This window comes from Diuraphis noxia, unplaced genomic scaffold (genome assembly GCF_037042655.1).
Source record: "Diuraphis noxia isolate RWA-SAM2 unplaced genomic scaffold, SU_Dnox_SAM2 contig0001, whole genome shotgun sequence".
Classification (NCBI taxonomy): Eukaryota; Metazoa; Arthropoda; class Insecta; order Hemiptera; family Aphididae; genus Diuraphis; species Diuraphis noxia.
Window position 1 is genome coordinate 7,407,376 of NW_028301711.1, and position 19,071 is coordinate 7,426,446.

The 19,071-nt window shown below is 26.4% G+C and overlaps 1 protein-coding gene across 2 annotated transcripts in view; it reads right to left on the bottom strand.

Moving 5' to 3' along the window:
• Positions 1-19,071, bottom strand: part of Syt7 (Synaptotagmin 7) — a 242,147-nt gene that overhangs the window by 17,808 nt on the left and 205,268 nt on the right. For both annotated transcript variants that reach the window (XM_089215141.1, XM_089215145.1), the window contains exon 7: positions 16,982-17,150. In XM_089215141.1, coding sequence (XP_089071267.1) covers positions 16,982-17,150 — 169 coding nt within the window. The remainder of the gene's footprint in view (positions 1-16,981; positions 17,151-19,071) is intronic.

Consider the following 19,071-nt stretch of genomic DNA (forward strand, 5'->3'; position numbering starts at 1 on the left):
GTTGTAATAATCTAACACAGACAACAAACGCATTTGAATCATTTTATAAACATTTCAATTCATATTTTTTTAACGCTCATCCATCAATCATAACATTTGTGGAAGTTCTAATAGAATTTCAAACAGATACATATTTAAAAATAAATCTCGCTAAAACAACAATAAAACAAATAAAACATAAAGTAGTTATTAAAAAAAACCAGGTTATCAAAGAATTAAGAGATACATCAACATCAACAATTAACTTCATAAAAAATATAAGTAACAAAGTCAAAGTAACGCGAAAAATTTAAATTTATTTTATTAAAAATATAATAGGTGCCTACAAAAGAAATAACAACGACACAACAGAACAGTGAAGAAAAATTTAAATTGAAAATTATTAAAAATATGATAGGTACAATAAAAAATAATAACTACACAACAGAACAGTAAAGACAAATTTTTAACCACACCAGAATAATTCAATAAATTTTATTCCGTCAGTTCGAAGTCTGAAAATAGTGGGACGAAAAATTTAAGTTTTACTGCAATGTTGCCAAATTTATTTATTTGTGACCTAACTAGGAGCAAATAAGTATATTTATTGTATTTTAATTTTATTAAGCGCAATCGAGGTTTTTGCATATAGGCGCATATACGGTATTTAGGCGCAAACACGGCCCTCCCCTATTTAGATACCTATAAGGAGGTCTGAGCATTTTTTTTTTTTATCCGATTTTACATCCATCAATTTCTTGTCAACTATTTTTGATAAAGCGTAGGACATATGCTTTTTTTAACAATTCTGAATGTTGAAATTTTACCCCCACAATATTTTTTTCTTCAAAATGTATACTTATAAAATTTTAAATTAGTTTTTTTGTCTTATGTATAATTTTGTCTCAATAACGAATAAATATCCAAATTATATTTCTATATTATTATTATATTTATTTGCTAATTTACCAAAGTGTATTGGTTATGTTTTTTTGGACTAAAATTATTTCCATTTTCCTGTAACTATTAAAACATTTAGCTGATATTTGTTGTGGTGCACCGTGTCTCCAGATTTAGAGTAACAGTTGAACACATTGTAACGTTGTAAATTTGATATTAATTATAATCAAAATACGTGTCTATTATATTTTATTTATAATTGTTAATACAATAATATTTATATATATGAATATAATAATAATACTTAAAATATATTTAATATATTTGTAATTATTTTTGAAAAAATATTAGGACATTTTAATCGTTATTTGTGAAAAACAAGAGGTCAAGCTACTTGAAAAATCTCCCAATAAACCCCCAGATTTTACCTTTATCAGAAATTTCCATAGGTTTCCAAATACCAATCACCACCAATAAGGTACCTACGTTTGCTGTACATGCAAAGAGATTTGAAAATAAAATCTTAAAGGCCACGAGGATTTTCATCAGGTTTTGATATTATGAAATAAAAATGTATAATACGTACCATCAAAAGAAATTCTACATCGCTCATAATAATAAAATGAAATATATGATACGCACTGACCCGTGGTGGACTGGGTAAGTAGCCATTTATTTGCCAAAATCATATTAACCTTTTCAAATTTGGTATATTTATTTATTTGAGAAATTTTTATAATTAATAAACTAAAAATATCACTATTTTTATGAAACTGTTATACACAACATAATTTTATTACAATATTATAAAATGTTTTAAAAATGTATATTAAAAACAAAAACAATGCCCCTACCTACATACTTAGTTAGAGAATAATGTTATTTCCTTTAATATTTTTTTTTAGACAGGTCATTAAAAAAAATAAAAATAAATATTGACTTGGATAATTTAGTACCTTCAGGATATTTAGTACTCTCGCTATTATTTCCTTTAAAAAGAGGGAAAATAAACGATGGTATTCACCAAAATTTCCATTTTTCAGATATTTACTACGTAATCACTATGTCTTAAACACTCACATGCAAAATAATGTTGCGTTGTAAACGGTTCAACGTTTTTATTGGGATATTATGAACACGTCATATTATAGCACCGTAATAGGTAAAAATATGATAATAATAATGTAATGATTAATGAACTGAACGGCGACTACTAAAACACTCACTCAGGCGTTTGGCATAAATTAATAACTTGATATTGGTTATTGTATTTAGATATGATCTGTTTCCACGGAGAAACTGCGAGTGATCGTAAGCTTTTGTTTAACGAAAGACACGCGGCGTTACGCATATAATACAATAATATCGTAAAAAAAATATTGTATTATGCAATATACGGCTGTATCAGTATATATTATATTATATACCTGTCTGCCTTCCTTTTCTATTAGGTGAGATGTTAACAGCTGAAGTTTCATTTTTTACTTTAGGAAAATAATTTTCAGCACACCATCGGCCCCTAGACATTGCGCGATGCGAAATTGATCGAAAACGGGAACTGAAGAGTGTACAAAAAGACACACTCGCCTCGACCATAATATAATAAACAACGCACCTGTATATACGAGACAAGAGGTATAGGTAGGTACGGTAGAGAAAATTCGTCGACCGGAGGATTGGAAAATAAAAGAGAATTCCAATGCCGAATTTTCGATCTTAATCGAAGCCCACCAGCGAATGCCGCCGCCTCCACCACCACCGTTTCGTATAGCACACATATAATAATAAATAATATGATCATGATGATTAATAGATTTTCGCACTCTAAACTGAAATAGATTAAACTTCGTGCAATAACACACTCGACACGCTACACTACGATTCCGTTATATATCATGTGCCCACAGTCGACCGGTGATCTACGCGTATTATACCATTATACTGCTAGGCTGCAGGCTTGGACTGGCTATAAAAGGCCTACCGTGCACTTAAGTTCAGTATTCACTAAAAAAATCTTACTTTTCAGAGCTGAGTATCCTTTAACAGAACATACCTATAGGTTATAACCACACAAACCAGGTGATTCATCAACGTACGACATTCATTGTTCTAAACGTATACATTTTATTTTGAACGTTTTTATTTTTATACGGTTTCAAGTCGTTCTAAAAACAACTTTTTACTAAAAAATTATATACTTTTAATACTATAATTTTTTTTTTTTTTTTGAACTAAAAAACTAAAATACGCAATGTTGATTTTCTATCCAAAATCAGGAAATCCTTCGTAGGATTTATATTTCTATGTATAATATCGAATCTATAAATATAAGCATTAGAATTTTCGATAAGCTGATTAGTAGAGCAGTTGGGTAGCTATGACTTTTAGAATCCGTATATTTTTCAAAAATATTTACATTATTTGATATAATGAGTGTCCGATGATAAAAAAATCATTTGGCACACTATACCCATGGGATCTTTGCGTATTATAGAAATAGCTGCTACCTAGTATTAGGAAATATTTAAATATTTAGTATATCGGAAGAGTGCTCAAATAACAGTTTTGAGAAAAAAAGAAGTTAGGTATTTAATGAAGAACAGCGATAGTTGTTTTATCATAATTCAAAAATATTATTTATAGGAATATGAAAATGTTAACGTATATCATCATAGTTTATACACACAATGAAGATTTTATATGGAATGTTTTTGCCAAAAATTAATTCAACCTAACGCATTAATATCAGGAAAATAAATATTTTAAGATCAATATTATAAAATATATATTTAGTAATATCTACTGAAAAACAGACTTATATATAAAAAAAAAGCAATTTGATAAATTAAAATGAAAACAATTCTAAAAAAAAAATATTTATTTTTCCGAAATGTAAATTAAATTTAAAAACCAGAAGTTCGTAAAAAAAAATCGTATTTGGCCATGTTATTTATTTACATAATTTACTTCGTACACATGTTTATATTTACATTGTGTATATTATATTATCTACAAATATAATATTATCACTGTTTTGCTGAAAAATATTTGTTTAAATTTGATAGAACCTTAAGTTCTACTTAGGTTTTTGGATACTAAAAAAAGAAAATATAATTTGCTATAAATTGTAACAATATCATTTTAAAATTTAAAGTAATATTATTTGTAGTCATTAAATATAATATTAGTTTTAGCATGACTTTAAATATTAATTTACTCTAAAATATCACTATTTTATAACTATGGTTTATAAAACGTTTTCGGAAATTATTAAGCCCTTTTGAAGACGCTCATAATATACTATAGTGTTATAACATGTATAAAGTTTCTTATAATTTAAGTAACTGCAAGGGTATCTACGGTATATTATTTGTACAATATGGTATTATACAAACAAAAAATAAAATAATAATAATTAAACTCAGCGTTTCCAAATGGAAGGCTATTTTGAAATGTGTTTGTTACAATTAATCAGAAATTAAGAATTGTGGTTTTATTATATCGTTCACGTGTACGTCCATATTATAATTAATAAACATGAAAAACTTATTTGGAATATTATTGTTTTTTTTTTTTTTTGTTACATAAGATTTTATATTCAATCTATTTTAGTATAGAACAATAAGATCAATTGATATCATGATTATAAAGATTTAGAACAAGAAATTTACTAATAAATGTTGGTCAATGGTAATTAAAAAAAGTTCAAACTTAAACATTTTAATGATAAAATAATATACATAAAAATATTAAATTAAAAATGTTATTTTTTCGTATTGGTTTTACCTATAGGTGCGTTTTGAATTGAATGTTTTTTTCTACAAAATTCAAAATTCAAAAAATATATATATATATTATATAATAACAAGTTTGGACGAAGAGATATTTAAAAAAAAAACTATATTTAAAATGAAAAAATGTTATTTGCTTGAAACGTGCACCTAAAATAATATTCATGTTTATAAGAAATATTTAATTTAATATTATGAGCTTGAAATTATATTATTTTTTAATATTTAAACTCAGGACGCTATTCGAATAAAATTTATTTTAAAATAAGAATGAGTCACAGGAGTCCAAAGACTGTTATGCAATGATTAGTGCGCACCAGATTTACAAGACAGACTAGTTGAAGTGGGCAATTTCAGAGTAAGAAATAATAAAAATAAGCATTCACAACGTTCCAAAGAATTAAACCAAAGTTCTGATTGGCAAGCTGAGTCATGAAATCTCAAACGATGCACACAAAACATAGCTTGTTTTTTTTGCAATTTTCTACAGAAGAATGAATAATAATAATTCAGACGCCTGAGGTGATCGCAGAGATGAAATATTTTTTCTCTGAATTTAACTAGATTTTACTCAACTACTCAAATTGTGTTACACAGTCTCAATTTGGAATATTTTGGAAAATGTTGGTGTAGTATGGCAATAAATTGCAATCACACATGTACACAATGCGGGTAAATACTTATCGAGTCACCAAAATAATCGGAATGAATCGCATTTGAACCGAAAAACCTCATCTGGAGTGACCTTTGGAATGACCCTACTCCCCCGATACACCCATGTGGTCATGTGGAGAACCTATACTAAGAATCAACGGAAATTCAAAGCATACTCGTATTTCAGTCCTTTTCTCGATCGTGGTAATTCACATTAAAACAAAGTTAAAACTTAGTCGGACGTTGTAAGTTAATAATTTATATAATTCCAAATAGGCTTGCGGACCCTATTGTACACTAAAACATATGACTACCGTTTCAGATGCCTGAAAGCTTTGCGATATTATAATGACCTCAGAAAATAAACCACTCCCGAAATTCTGGTGGCGGTGATTCAAAACAAGATTCGCACACAAAACCACTGGTTGGCTAAAACAAACAATAACTCATCACCATTGCGATAATGTCTTATTATATCTAAAGATTTTGGTACACCGTTATAATTTAGTCAATTAAATAAGAGACTTCGAAAACCATTGAATTTTTGAAATTTTAATTACTTGTCTTTATTAAAGAAACTTATCAATAATACGTATTTATATATTAATACATTATCATGACATTATGTTAATTTATGTTAAAATATGAATAAAAAATATACTCATAATTATACGCCACACGTAGTTTATTATAAAATTAAAACGCAACTCTAAATATGTTGCAAAATAATTTTATTGTCCTAAATTAATTGATTTTTATTTAATTTTAGTTTCTAACTGTAAATACTGAGTAACACGTCTTATATAGAGGCTCACAACATAACTACTGTTTTAGAACGTCTCGTATTTAATAAAACTATTTAATTGAATATAATTTTTTTTTGTGCTATATATTATAATATTTTGTAATTTATAAAACACAAAACTATTGTATATGATATTTTTGTTCAAAAAAAATTACGTCAAATGTATTATTTTATAAACCGTGTTTCACGTTATCTAAAAAAATGTGTTTACCATAAATATTATAATTTTGTCAATTGTATTAACGAGTAACACGGCGCATTGTATAGGCAATAGTGATACATCATTTCCTGCGTTATTCAAGTGATTGTATTTTCAAGTGCTAGCAGTTTTTATTTTTTTTAAATTTATTTGTAAAAATTGTTTGTCATAGCATTCTAATGATAATAATATAATATAATAATATTTAACGAGTGGCAACCATTTAAATATCCACAAATAATATGGGTTTTTCGCGAAATGAACAAAATGCACGTGAATAACCTCCGTTAAATATTCTAGCTGTAAATATGCAACCAACAAGTTGATAAATAATTTACCTATATTTTTTTTATTTATAAGGACAATTGATACAACTAAATTTAAACTGACGTCAGATTGTATAACATTAATTATTTTCAAATACTTATAAATTTTTAAACTTTTTAAATTCTGTAATCTAAAATTTGTCTTTGTCATATTCTTAAATTTAGTTACATAAGTATTCATGAGTAATCATACTTGGAGCATGACATTAATAATATAAAAATACTAATAATAATTGTGTAAATACTTCTGCCATATTATTTGTGTTAAAAAAAAAAAAAAATGTTTTGTTTTTAGTTTCTTCGTTAATGGTTTTCTAAACTTAAGCGAAAAATAGTGAGCGATGATTTCAATTGGTTTTAAAATACACCCACTTTCCCGTGGCAAGTTCAAATAGTTATCAATACCAGACAATATCTCTGTCTTTCGATGTGTGAACATCTCAGGAAACATCACTTAGCCTAGAGCAGATATCAGAAAGTTATTTAAACTGATTTAGTCATTACAATATATTATTTCATGTTCAATATTATTCAAATGAAATTGTTTATAGTTTCACCAGTTGTAGTGACTATCAAAATTAAAAGTTGAGGAAAATATACCATGTTTTATATTGTGTCAATTTTCATCGGCCGTACATCTGACGTGACCATTATGACGTTAAATATTTTGGTGAATTTAAACAAATATTTTTTTTACGACGATTATGAGTCATATTATTAAAGGTTTATGGCCATATTTTTTTTTTTTGCAATGAAATGCAAAATATTAAAGAATTAGTGTCAAATTGCGCAGCCATTAATTATATATAAGTTTGAAAACAAGTGTTGAAAGAGTAGAAACGATGAATGAAGATATGCTAACGTTCAGTCATATACACTCTGAACATTGATGAGCAGTAGATCTACTAAAATTATTAATTGTCTTTACTTGTTATGCGAGATACATTCCATGTGAAAATGAATCTGAAATTTGCGGTTATTAATATTGAATCATATTGTTCTAAATTCAAATTATTTTAAAATAAATATGTCACGTTCAGCTCAAATATAATAATTGGCGTTAAGGATGCCTTCACGACAAGGCGTTAGTTAAATATAAGTGTTATACTAACGACCTTAAATGAATAATGAAGAAAATAAAATAGGTTACCCGAATATTAATATGTTAAATAATTGTTTTTATTATAATTCTAAGTGATAGTAGGTACTTTGGTTTAGCATAAAAATGATTATACAAATGTTACAATATAGCCAATGTACCACCATAAACATTTAATACATCGAAATACAGAATTTCGGTGGCACTGAAAGCGTTACACAACATTATGAACGAAGAAAAAACATTGGAAGTACATAAAAATAATAATACTGCATTACGAAATGTGACCGTTAGAATACACGCTTTGCCACTATCAATTAGATAACGGCGCCTCATTATCACGAGCTACCGGTTGGACAACGTTCGCTCTCCTCGATTGGTCAGCCGCGCTGAACGCACTGGCAAGAAAAACCATGCTTTTGAATAATTGTTTACGGAGCGAACAATAATATACTTTATTGAAATATTATTAAATTATGAAAATTTACATTTTTCTTTTAAAAATATATGGTTTTAGATGATATGAAATAATTATTTGCCACCCACAAAAAAATATTGAATGTGAATGACTTATTTATTTATAATAATATAATAATAATATAATATAATATAATAATATAATAATAAACATATTGTTTAACTTTTTGTTGACTCCACGCCCCACGGGTTCCAACGATGAAGAAATTGAAGAATTAAACATTTATATTAGACACTTTATCAGCTTATCCAGTTGATGAGGGAAAAATTACACTTATTAATACTGGTATTCCTCTGCAGAACTATTCAACCTTGTATAATTTACTTTGTTTTAAAGAAACATTCCGATACCTTGGGTAATATCCACTGTTATCGCGAACGTTTCTTGGGGAATATTTCTAGTGATCCATCACTTATTGGACCTAAATTATTAAATCGGGTCCCAAACAAATTATACCACCCCAGTATGTGTGTGTGAGTAAGAGAGAAATATATTAAGTGTGTGGATGATGTATTTCGTGTATCCCCAGCGACGGGAAGAGATTTTGTTAACTTTACGTGCACCGGCCGCGATTAGCTATCATTATTATATACGGGCCAAAAGTGGGTACTTTGAAATCCTCTTTCACACCTGTAAGTTTACCACCCACGTTTCACGTGCCCATTGAACTAGAATTGGTCCGCTGACTCTAAAATTCAGATTTCACCTCTAACGTACCGTTACACCAAGTTATGATAATAATATATAGGTAATTTTATTGAACGTCTGCGGTAAAAGCTTTCGATAGACACATGATAATATCATATTATTATTATTATGTGGTCGTAGAGTCTTCCCACGCAGTTGACGTGTGTGAATGCATTTTAACAATCGATGTTGATCAATTATTTAAGTTTGTATAAGGACGGAAATTATTTTTGATTATTACGTTCTAAAATAAGTTATTCTTCTATAACATTTCCAAATATAGTTTTTGATATGTTTTTTTTTTTTTTAATTCTTAAAATAGAGAACCTTTTATAGTAGATACCTATTATCTAAAAGTTCAAATAAAATTTCCTAAAATTTATATTTAAATTATAAAACCTTATTATAATTTAGATGTAAATTAAAAATTAAAATGCCTTTAAAGTTTTGATTCGCGTACGCGAAGCGCTAGTTTAGAGTAAAAAATCTCTCTCAGAACTCAGACTCAGGACTCTAACTCAGAAGTATATAATACTCAACAACATATAAAAAACATAAAGTAGCTCTTATACGCATTGACCTTCACCAACAATTATAGTTATCAGATTAATAATTTTTCAGTAACACAATTTGTCATGTAATAATTATTATATATATATATATATATATATATATATATATATTGTTTTTATCGTGGTATAATTACTTTCGTTTTCATTTTCCTTTCGTTTTTTTTTCGGTTTTTTATATTTTTTTTCAAAAAACATTTTCGATCCCTAGATAATACACATAATTTATTGAACATTCAGTACTAGGAACTGGTAGAAGTTTGTATGAACTTTTCCAATGACCATTTCGAAACGTAATTGATGATATATAAATTACATTTGTAGTACAAAGACTTAATGGTATTTTTATTTCAATACATAGAAACATAATGAGAAAATAACAAAATGTTTTATTTTTGTCAAATTAGATACGTTTATAAATATACATAATATTTGTGAAGATAATTATGGTATCTCACCAATAGAGATAAAAATGGAGAGCAAACAAAATTATTTATATTTGAAAACTACATCGGAATATTTTACGATTCTATAAGTTCACGATTATGATTCGAGAAGATTTCTTATAGAATTCATAATTATTAGATCTCTACACTTTAGTTTTTTAAGAATAATCGTGTACCTATAATTAAATATTACAACTATACATCATAATATTATACCTAAGAACCTAATAAACAATATGATTCCAATATTGTATTTTATAAGTTACATTTTTTCTTCATATTTTTTATATTATGTTACTAAGCACCTTATTTTATTCATAATTTATCATTCGATTTAATTAAATAAATAAATTAGTAATAGCGTGTTAAATATATTTATGATTTTAATTACTATAATAATTAGGTCGATGCAAACTTCAAAAGTTCAGCCAGTTTATCATCACATTTAGTAATTTAAAAATACCATGAATGCGTGAAACCGATGTATATATAGCCTTAATATTAATGGTTCATTTTTAGATGTGTACATCATGAAATATTACAAGAAGATATAGGTTCTTTGGTCATATATTTAAAAATGGAAAAAAATACTCTTCATATTTTAAATATTCACGAATAGCTGATGTCCAACCCGGATTGTTATTCATTTGTATTGACTTATTTAGTTACGGACGCGAAATGCATTCGCAGTATTATAGAAACCCGAGACCAATAATATAGTCGTTTTCGTGGTCGTCTGTGTACACGATATATATGTATATATACATACATGTTTTGTGTGTACGTGGCTTTTTTGGTACGAAGGTTTCACTTTTCATCACAATAATAATAATAACAACCACTGTCATGGATAGTCAACAAAATATTTTTGAAAAAATCTAGAATGCATGATTTATCCATTTTAGGGTCCGTCGTTATAATGTATACCACTGATAAGCTGGCTGCAAATCGTATTGCATCCTTTTCATTAAAGTCGATATTGTAGTTATATGACTCGTATAATAATATGTATAGGTAAATTATCATTAAAAAAAAAATACCAAATAGGTACTCGATGATAATATAATAATCGGTGAGAAAATAATAAATATTTTCATTTTTTTAATTACATCTGAGTATTTCTTACCTCTTCGTTGATACACCGATACCTATGTGTTCAAATTTATTTATTAAAAAAAAAAAACAATCAAAAGACGGCTTCAGGGGATTTTCTTACAGACTTTCACCACCGCTTCCCATTTTAAATATTATATAACCAGTGTACAAGGTTATGGTTTAACATCATTTACATGATTATTACGTTGGGTTATTGTCAAACATCTAAATTTTATTGTTTTCTCTAGTATCGTGGTCTTATTTTGAGGTTGAGTTAAACCCAATCAAGTTTAAGTAGAGAGCATGAAAGAAAAAAATGCTATTAGTATTTTTTTATTTACATTCATTTTATTGTGATAAAAAATCAACACTGCGAATGATATATTACCATGCAAATATTATATTTGATTATTATCTCTGTTTTTATTAATTATTAATAAAAACAAAATATTTAAATTTGTAGAGCATAATAATATATATTTTATGTTATAAAATATACTTCACAATTCATTGAATATATTTGTTTTTAAACACCTCAAGTAAAAAAGTAAGCTCATTTAAAAAAACAAAATATTTGGAACCATTAAAATGTTTCAAATATTAAATTTCTGAAATTTTACATCACTTATCACATACCTGCTCAATTACTAATGAGTAAGAAGTTGATATCCAATGACATACCGTAATAAAATGGGAGATTCAAAATTAAAAGTAATATTATTTGGTATACACGATTTAATGATGAGATAAAAAATCATGTATTCAACTATTATAGTAAAATACTAAAACTAATAGAAATACATAAATGCTAAAACTTATGATTGGAGAGTGTACAGAATTAAGTGTGGAGTAGAAGAAGACTTATAATTGGTAACAAATTAGGTAGGTAGATAATTCAAATATTATAATTAAAATCATATCATGAAGTAAAAATGGATAAAAATAATAGATTAGTAAGTTAGAAGAAATTATATTTTCACATTTAAATACACTCTCACTAGTTATAATAATTTACCAAAACTTTTAACACTAAAGAAATTGAACATTTATACCTTGGTTATATCGACCTTGTACAAAAAAAAAAAATAAAACTAAAAACGTTAAACATTAAACGTGATCATGTGTAAGTGTTTAAACTCTGAATAACGTAAACGGATTTGTTTTTAAAATCATATATCTCATAAATTTAACACTCACAGTACGATTATAGGTAATAATAATATATTATGTTTGTGATATTGAAATATTATATCTGATTCGGAAGCATCAAAACCGCGAGCTTCCGTATAAAGTAGGTAGGGAAATTGCAGTGATTAATAAACCTCGAAAGCTGTCGAACAACGATTGAAAATTATTCATTTATATTTTATAGTTATGTAAATTTTACGATTTGGGTCGATTTACCGTTACTCTTCTGCAGATATGGACATAATACATAATACAGTATATGGGTATTTACCTATTTTGTGTTCGATTAAAATTAATTGTATTAAAATAATAATAAATGAAATCCATTCGTGAGGATGGCTTACAAAATTATTTAATTCGGTTCAAAAGGGTTAATTTATTCATCATAATATTTGACCCTATTGAAAAATATTAAAAATTTTAAAAACGGTTCAAACAATAATATTATTTTGGACACGAATTACTGCATGCAGGGTTCGAGTGTTTGAATCAATTATTTTTTTTCCGATACAATAATATTTTTAAGAGAATCAATCTCAATAAACTTAAAAGGCCTTTTTCAGACAGACTTTAAACAAAGTTTATGATAGTTTTAGAACTCAATTAAACTATTGATTGGATCAAATAATCAATATTCACATATGAAAACCACAGCATAGCAGCAAAGAAACACACTCGTATGACAAGTTTTTTAAACGAAATCAGTCATTTAGTGAAACAATCAAACCGCGTATCAAACTTTTAAAACTTCTGAACCCTATGATATGAATACGTCATGATATAGGTGGAATTGTATGTTAAAAACATTAATTTTAGATAAAAACTCAAACCGTATAGAAAAAGTCAAACTAATTTGTATGTGTACCTTTCTTTAATTTTTTTATAAAATTTAAGGAATAGTGATGATTATAGCTTAGAAATTTGTAAAAATAAATACCGACAAACTATTCGAAATACTGATATATCTTGTATCTTAAACAAAATGATACGATGTAAAAACGGCCTACAAATAATGTAAACAGAGCATATTATTATAAATAAGTCTGTCATGTGTTTTGTTTTCAATTTCGTTGTACCCAACAATCTAAGGTGGGTTTGTACTACAAGGCGTTACAAGTTTATTGTCACATAACATTATCGTATTAAAAATCGGATGTCGTAATCAATAACAATAAATAACCAACAAATGCGAAAATGTGAAAACACAAAACAAGTTAACAAAATGAAATTTTTTTTTTTGCTGACAAAATAATATATTACTAATAATACTAAAATTGCTTAATATATTAATCATAGCATCTTTCAAACTGCTATAACGTCGTACAGCAACTTAAAAATGTTTATGCACTCTGTAAACTCAATTAAAACTATAATATTGCTGTATATATAATTATAATATACATATTATATTTATTTATTTTTATTTAAACGAAAACGATATGGATCTTTTCCGTGGTTATAAATCACATCAAACAATAATACAATAAACAACATGTTTCTATACCAACACGCGAGTTATATAATAGTATATATAATATATGTAGTGGTATCGCGAGAAATTATCGGAATTAATAAATAATCAATTCGGAAGTAGCTGACAAAATGTACAACTCCTTGATTCATTTGATCAATATAATTTGTAGAGCATGGTTGTTTTATATGATATCTAGCCAATTAAATATAATTTTCTCAGAGTAATATTTTTATCGTATTTTATTTTTATTTTTTAATAATAGATAATAGTAAGCTATATGTGTTCTATTTTTAATCCAGATTTCAGATGCTGGAAAAGTAGTCACGAAAAACCAAAAAGTTGTATCACAAAGCCATTTCAAAATGAATAGGTAATACGTTAGATAAATAAATATAATGATCATGATAAATTTAAATATCATAAATGATCCAAAAAACCCACAGAATAATTTTTTTCATTAAATTATCGAAATAAAAAAAGCGGGTAAGTCGTGGATGTCACTCTGCTGTACAGTAGGCTACTGTAATGGATGGGATTAAATTTGAATGCAATGATAGGTATCATTGTATACGAAAAACGAATCTGAACGGAGATGATTAGTCAGTCTAGGATATATCATATTTAAATATTGTCATATATTCTATTATGAAAAAAAATGTTTTATTTTTCAATTAAGACGCATTTTGCATAAGGCATGGTTAATCAATTAGTGTAGTTATCGTGTAGTTATCATAATTCATAATACACATTTATATTAGCATAGATAAACAAATACCTGGTTTGAGGATAAAACATTTTTCCTATAATGACGCTTCAAATTTTCTCTATAGCTATTTGAAGCAAAACTTATGGAAAACTTAGTGATAAATTTTATAACCTTAGATATAAATACAAACGATATGAGTTTTGAACTACAAAATAATTTGCAAATATTTATGGTTTTGACGAATGTTTGTCAATATTTGAAATTCAAATGCTAATAAAAATTCAATTTGAATTTCCGGTGGATATTTTTTTTGTGATAAAGATTGACAAATTTTTAAGGAATCTTGTATTAAATTTTCAAATCTTAGATTTAAAAAGAAAATTTTTTATGAATTTCTAGCTTAAAACAAATTGCGAATTTTTATTTCGTATTATGTCAAAATTCAAAATTTGAATGCATATAAAAAAAATTGTGACTATGAATTTCTTTTATTTTTCAACTACTATTGTAACAATATATTAAGAGCCTTGTATTAAATCTTCAATATCGAAATCAAGATCGAATAAGGTACTGAAGTTCAAAATCTAAGCACTTTTCCTCCCCCAAAACGAGATGACAGACACAAAAAATAAATATATTCATGGTTTTGACGAATTTTTGTCAATATTTGAACTTCAAATGTTAATAAAAGAAAATTGTGCCGATGTATTCTTATAATTTTTTAATCACTATAAGAATAACTATGAGGAACTTAGTATTCAATTTTCAAGTATTTTTATAGGGCCAAAAAAAATTTATCGACACTTCAAAAAAAATTTTTCAGACAAATTGAAAATTTCAGTCGTCTATAAATATCTCAAAAAAAGTCAAAACATTTTGAAAATTAAATCATGTAAAGAAAATGGCAATCTTAATAACTGATAAAATTTTCAAGTATCTTCTACATATACTTTTTGAATAATAACAAATATTTAAAATCGTTTGAGGATGAATCGTTATCGTTACGCTATTTCGTGAAAATTTAAAATTCCAACGCACTTAAAATTTTTCCTATAATGATGTTTCGAATTTTCTCTATAACTACTTGAAGGAAAACTTATGGAAAACTTAGTGTTGTATTTTTAATTCTTAATTATAAACACAAAAAATTTTATGATTTTTCAACTTCAAAAATACTTGCAATTTTCGCGTTTTCGACAGATTTCGTAAAAATTTGAACTAATGCAATAAGACTAACTTATGACAAACTCTGTTTTAAATTTTCAAGTATTTTGATAGGGCCAAAAAATTTTTATCGACACTTCAAAAAAAAAAACTGAAAAATTTAAAATTTCAATTGTCTATAAATATCTCAAAAAAAGTCAAAATATTTTGAAAATTAAATCATGTAAAGAAAATGCCAATCTAAATAACTGGTAAAATCACTAACATAAACATTTGGTGAAAATTTCAAGTATTTATAGTGTTTAGTTTTTGAATTACAACCATATAAATAAATCGATTTGGTCGAAAACTGGTTTTGCGTAAAAATTCCCGTTTTACAGTTATTTTTTTTTTGTTTTTCTCGATTTTTTTGAAAACTGTAGGAAAATGTTAACTTTTTACCTTTTAATGCACCAAGGATATTCACTTTTACATCGGAAACCATCCCCAAAGTTTGAAATTGAAACATTATTTCGACTAGTTATGCTGTACATAGACACAAAAACAAACATAAAAAAAAAAAACACACATCATTGTAAAATCAATAGATTCATCACTTCGTTCAGAATCTAAAATATGAGATTGAGTTATTAAACTCTGAAAAACCCCATCAAGCTCTAGAAAACAGAAAAAAAAATATTCGATAGTTGAGACAAATTATTGTTTGTGGTTCATCAGAAATATGTTTTAGTGGTAATACTATTCGGGACGTAAATGTAGATAAAGAAGGAGAATCTGATGGTATATATCTTGAAGTTCTCAAATTTAATGTGAAACCTAGAGATAAAGTTTCAGAAAAGAATAAATAATTGGATGTTGTACAGATGTACAATTAACAATTTAACAATTTTCAATTCTAAAATGCCTTATTTAAAATTAATTATTATAATTACCTATCATAACTAAACGTTTTCAAACTATATATTTAATATAGTAATATGGAATATGGAATATTTACAACGAATAATAATTCAAAATACATGATCCATTATTATTATTATTACTATTATTACTTTTTTTTAAATTTTACTTAGTATTGTATACAAATATTGTATGAATAATGTATTCACCAAAAATTTTACCTAGTTAAATAAATATTTTATTTTAAATTTCACGATAAGTAATATTGTGATTCAAAAAGAAAATACAATCTTCGCTGAAAAATTATTCCATTATGACTTCAAACAATGCAAATAAATTTAGACATTTTAAAACGTTATGACTTCTCTATAGGTATATTAATGCGTGTTTAAGAAACATTGGAATATAGCGTTATGATGTATATTACAAAGTTTATTATATTTTCCTAAAAACCATAACATCTGCTGAGATAAATTAATAATATTTTGACATTTTGTTTAGTTGAGAAAATAAAAACTCACCAGATTTTCCGTTAATGTCCATAGCCTTGAGGTTCCTGGCCTCAAGAATGCCAAGTGTCAAATTGTTAGTCATCGGGTTGTAAGACAATGACGTCAACAAATGGCCACATTTATCCTTTAATGGAGCCGTAAGATCCTTCCAAAATACTGGTTTCGCCGTAAAGTCAACCTAAAAGCCACACATAAAAACCAATTTTAGATTTTTATAGAAAACCAACATGCGCACTAATTTCCGCTCACAAATGAGCACAATGTATACATTTCCGTAGAAAATCGATTATAAAAACAAACAGCTGGTTGTGGATTGAGCCATATTGATAGTTTTTCATTGTTAGCAACGAAAATTATTAATAATTTACTATCACTAGATGATGTGCTTATAATATTTTTTTTCTTTTTTTGTGAAGCGGTGGAAAATATGTTAAAAAAATTTTAATTAAGTTCTCACTAAGTGTCATCAACAAAAGCGTATTCTCAGCTGCTATTGAAGTGAATTTTTTAATAGAAAGAGACAAGATATGAATTATTATGGTCGATCTCTGTTTTAGTAAAAACCATACGAACTACATTAAAAAACACTGTATTTAGGTTGCACTGGCTATACTCAGAGATTTCAAGAACTCGAGAATCTCGGGAATCATACAGAAATCGGAGGAAAGAATTAAAGTTTACACGATAAAATATTGTAGAATAAATCATTAAAACAGTCGTGTGCCTATTTTTTGATAAACTGTAATTAAAAAAACTACTTGTACTATTTGAAATTTAAACTCAAACAATAATTAGGTTTTGCATGTTCCTATACTATTATGTGTCTATCAATACTATGTTGGAGGAATATAAGTGAAACGAACAGAATTAACATTGTAAATATTAAAATACGATAAATATTAATTGATGAGAGTTAACAATTATTAAATTTTAATTTAATACAATTTATTACCCACATAATAAAAATAACTTTCCACTTTATAACCATTTCTTACAATCAAAATTTGACTGTTATGAGGACACTACACCCGCATGTAATGTCTCAGTCTAACAAGTGCATAACATCGTACATTTTACACTCGGCAGATCACGCTTAGCTCCGTTCATCAAAATTTATCATGAATTTGTCTACTTTGTTTAGATAAAAAATATCTATTAGCAAGTTAAATTAAATTTTTATGAACTCAATTTCACTTGTACAGATATTATTATTTTTTTGTTATTCAAAAACGAATAACTATGGAAACTGGAAATTTACACCATGTGTTTATTTTATCAATTCCTATACTTGATAAAATTTTTAAAATAATTCAACAATTCTTAAGTTATTTATAGAAATTTGAAATTTTCCTTTTTTTAGTTTCATATTCTATAATATTATCATAAATATTTTATTCACTGGGTTAAAAAAACTTGAAAATTTAATACAAGGTTCCCCTTAGACTGATATAATAGCACTTAGAAAATATTGAAAATACATAGGTACGTTTGTTTTTATCACTATTTAAAGTTCAAATTTTGACAAAATTTATTAAATTGAAAATTTACAAATTTCTTAGTAATTAAAAATGTATAAAACGTTTTACTTTTACAGCTAAGGATGGAAAATTTAAAACATGGTTCCACGTAAGTAGTTAATTACAGTTTTTTTATACTTCATTCAAGTTCAAGTTTGGATGAAGTTACGTATCGAATAACCAAGAATAACAATTTTAGTTATATTGTTCTAATTTAATATTATAATAGGTAATCTTTTTAATGATTGAGTGAGTTGAGTACAATATAATGAATTTGATTTGATTATTTTGGAATTTATTTTATAGTAACCTGCATTTTTTTTTGAAAAAATAACAAAATAATTATTTAAGTATGAAATATCCTAGACTGAAAAACCACCTCTACTCAGAATCGTTTTTAGTATGCAATGATTATAATATCATTAAATTCAAATGCAATACCATCCATTACATTAACCCACTCCATTTGTAAACTACTGTACGCAGAGCAAAATCCACTAACCCGATTTTTTTTTGATATTCTGAATTTATATCATTTTCATTTTTAATTTGTCAAATTATTCTGTTTCATCCTGTAAATGT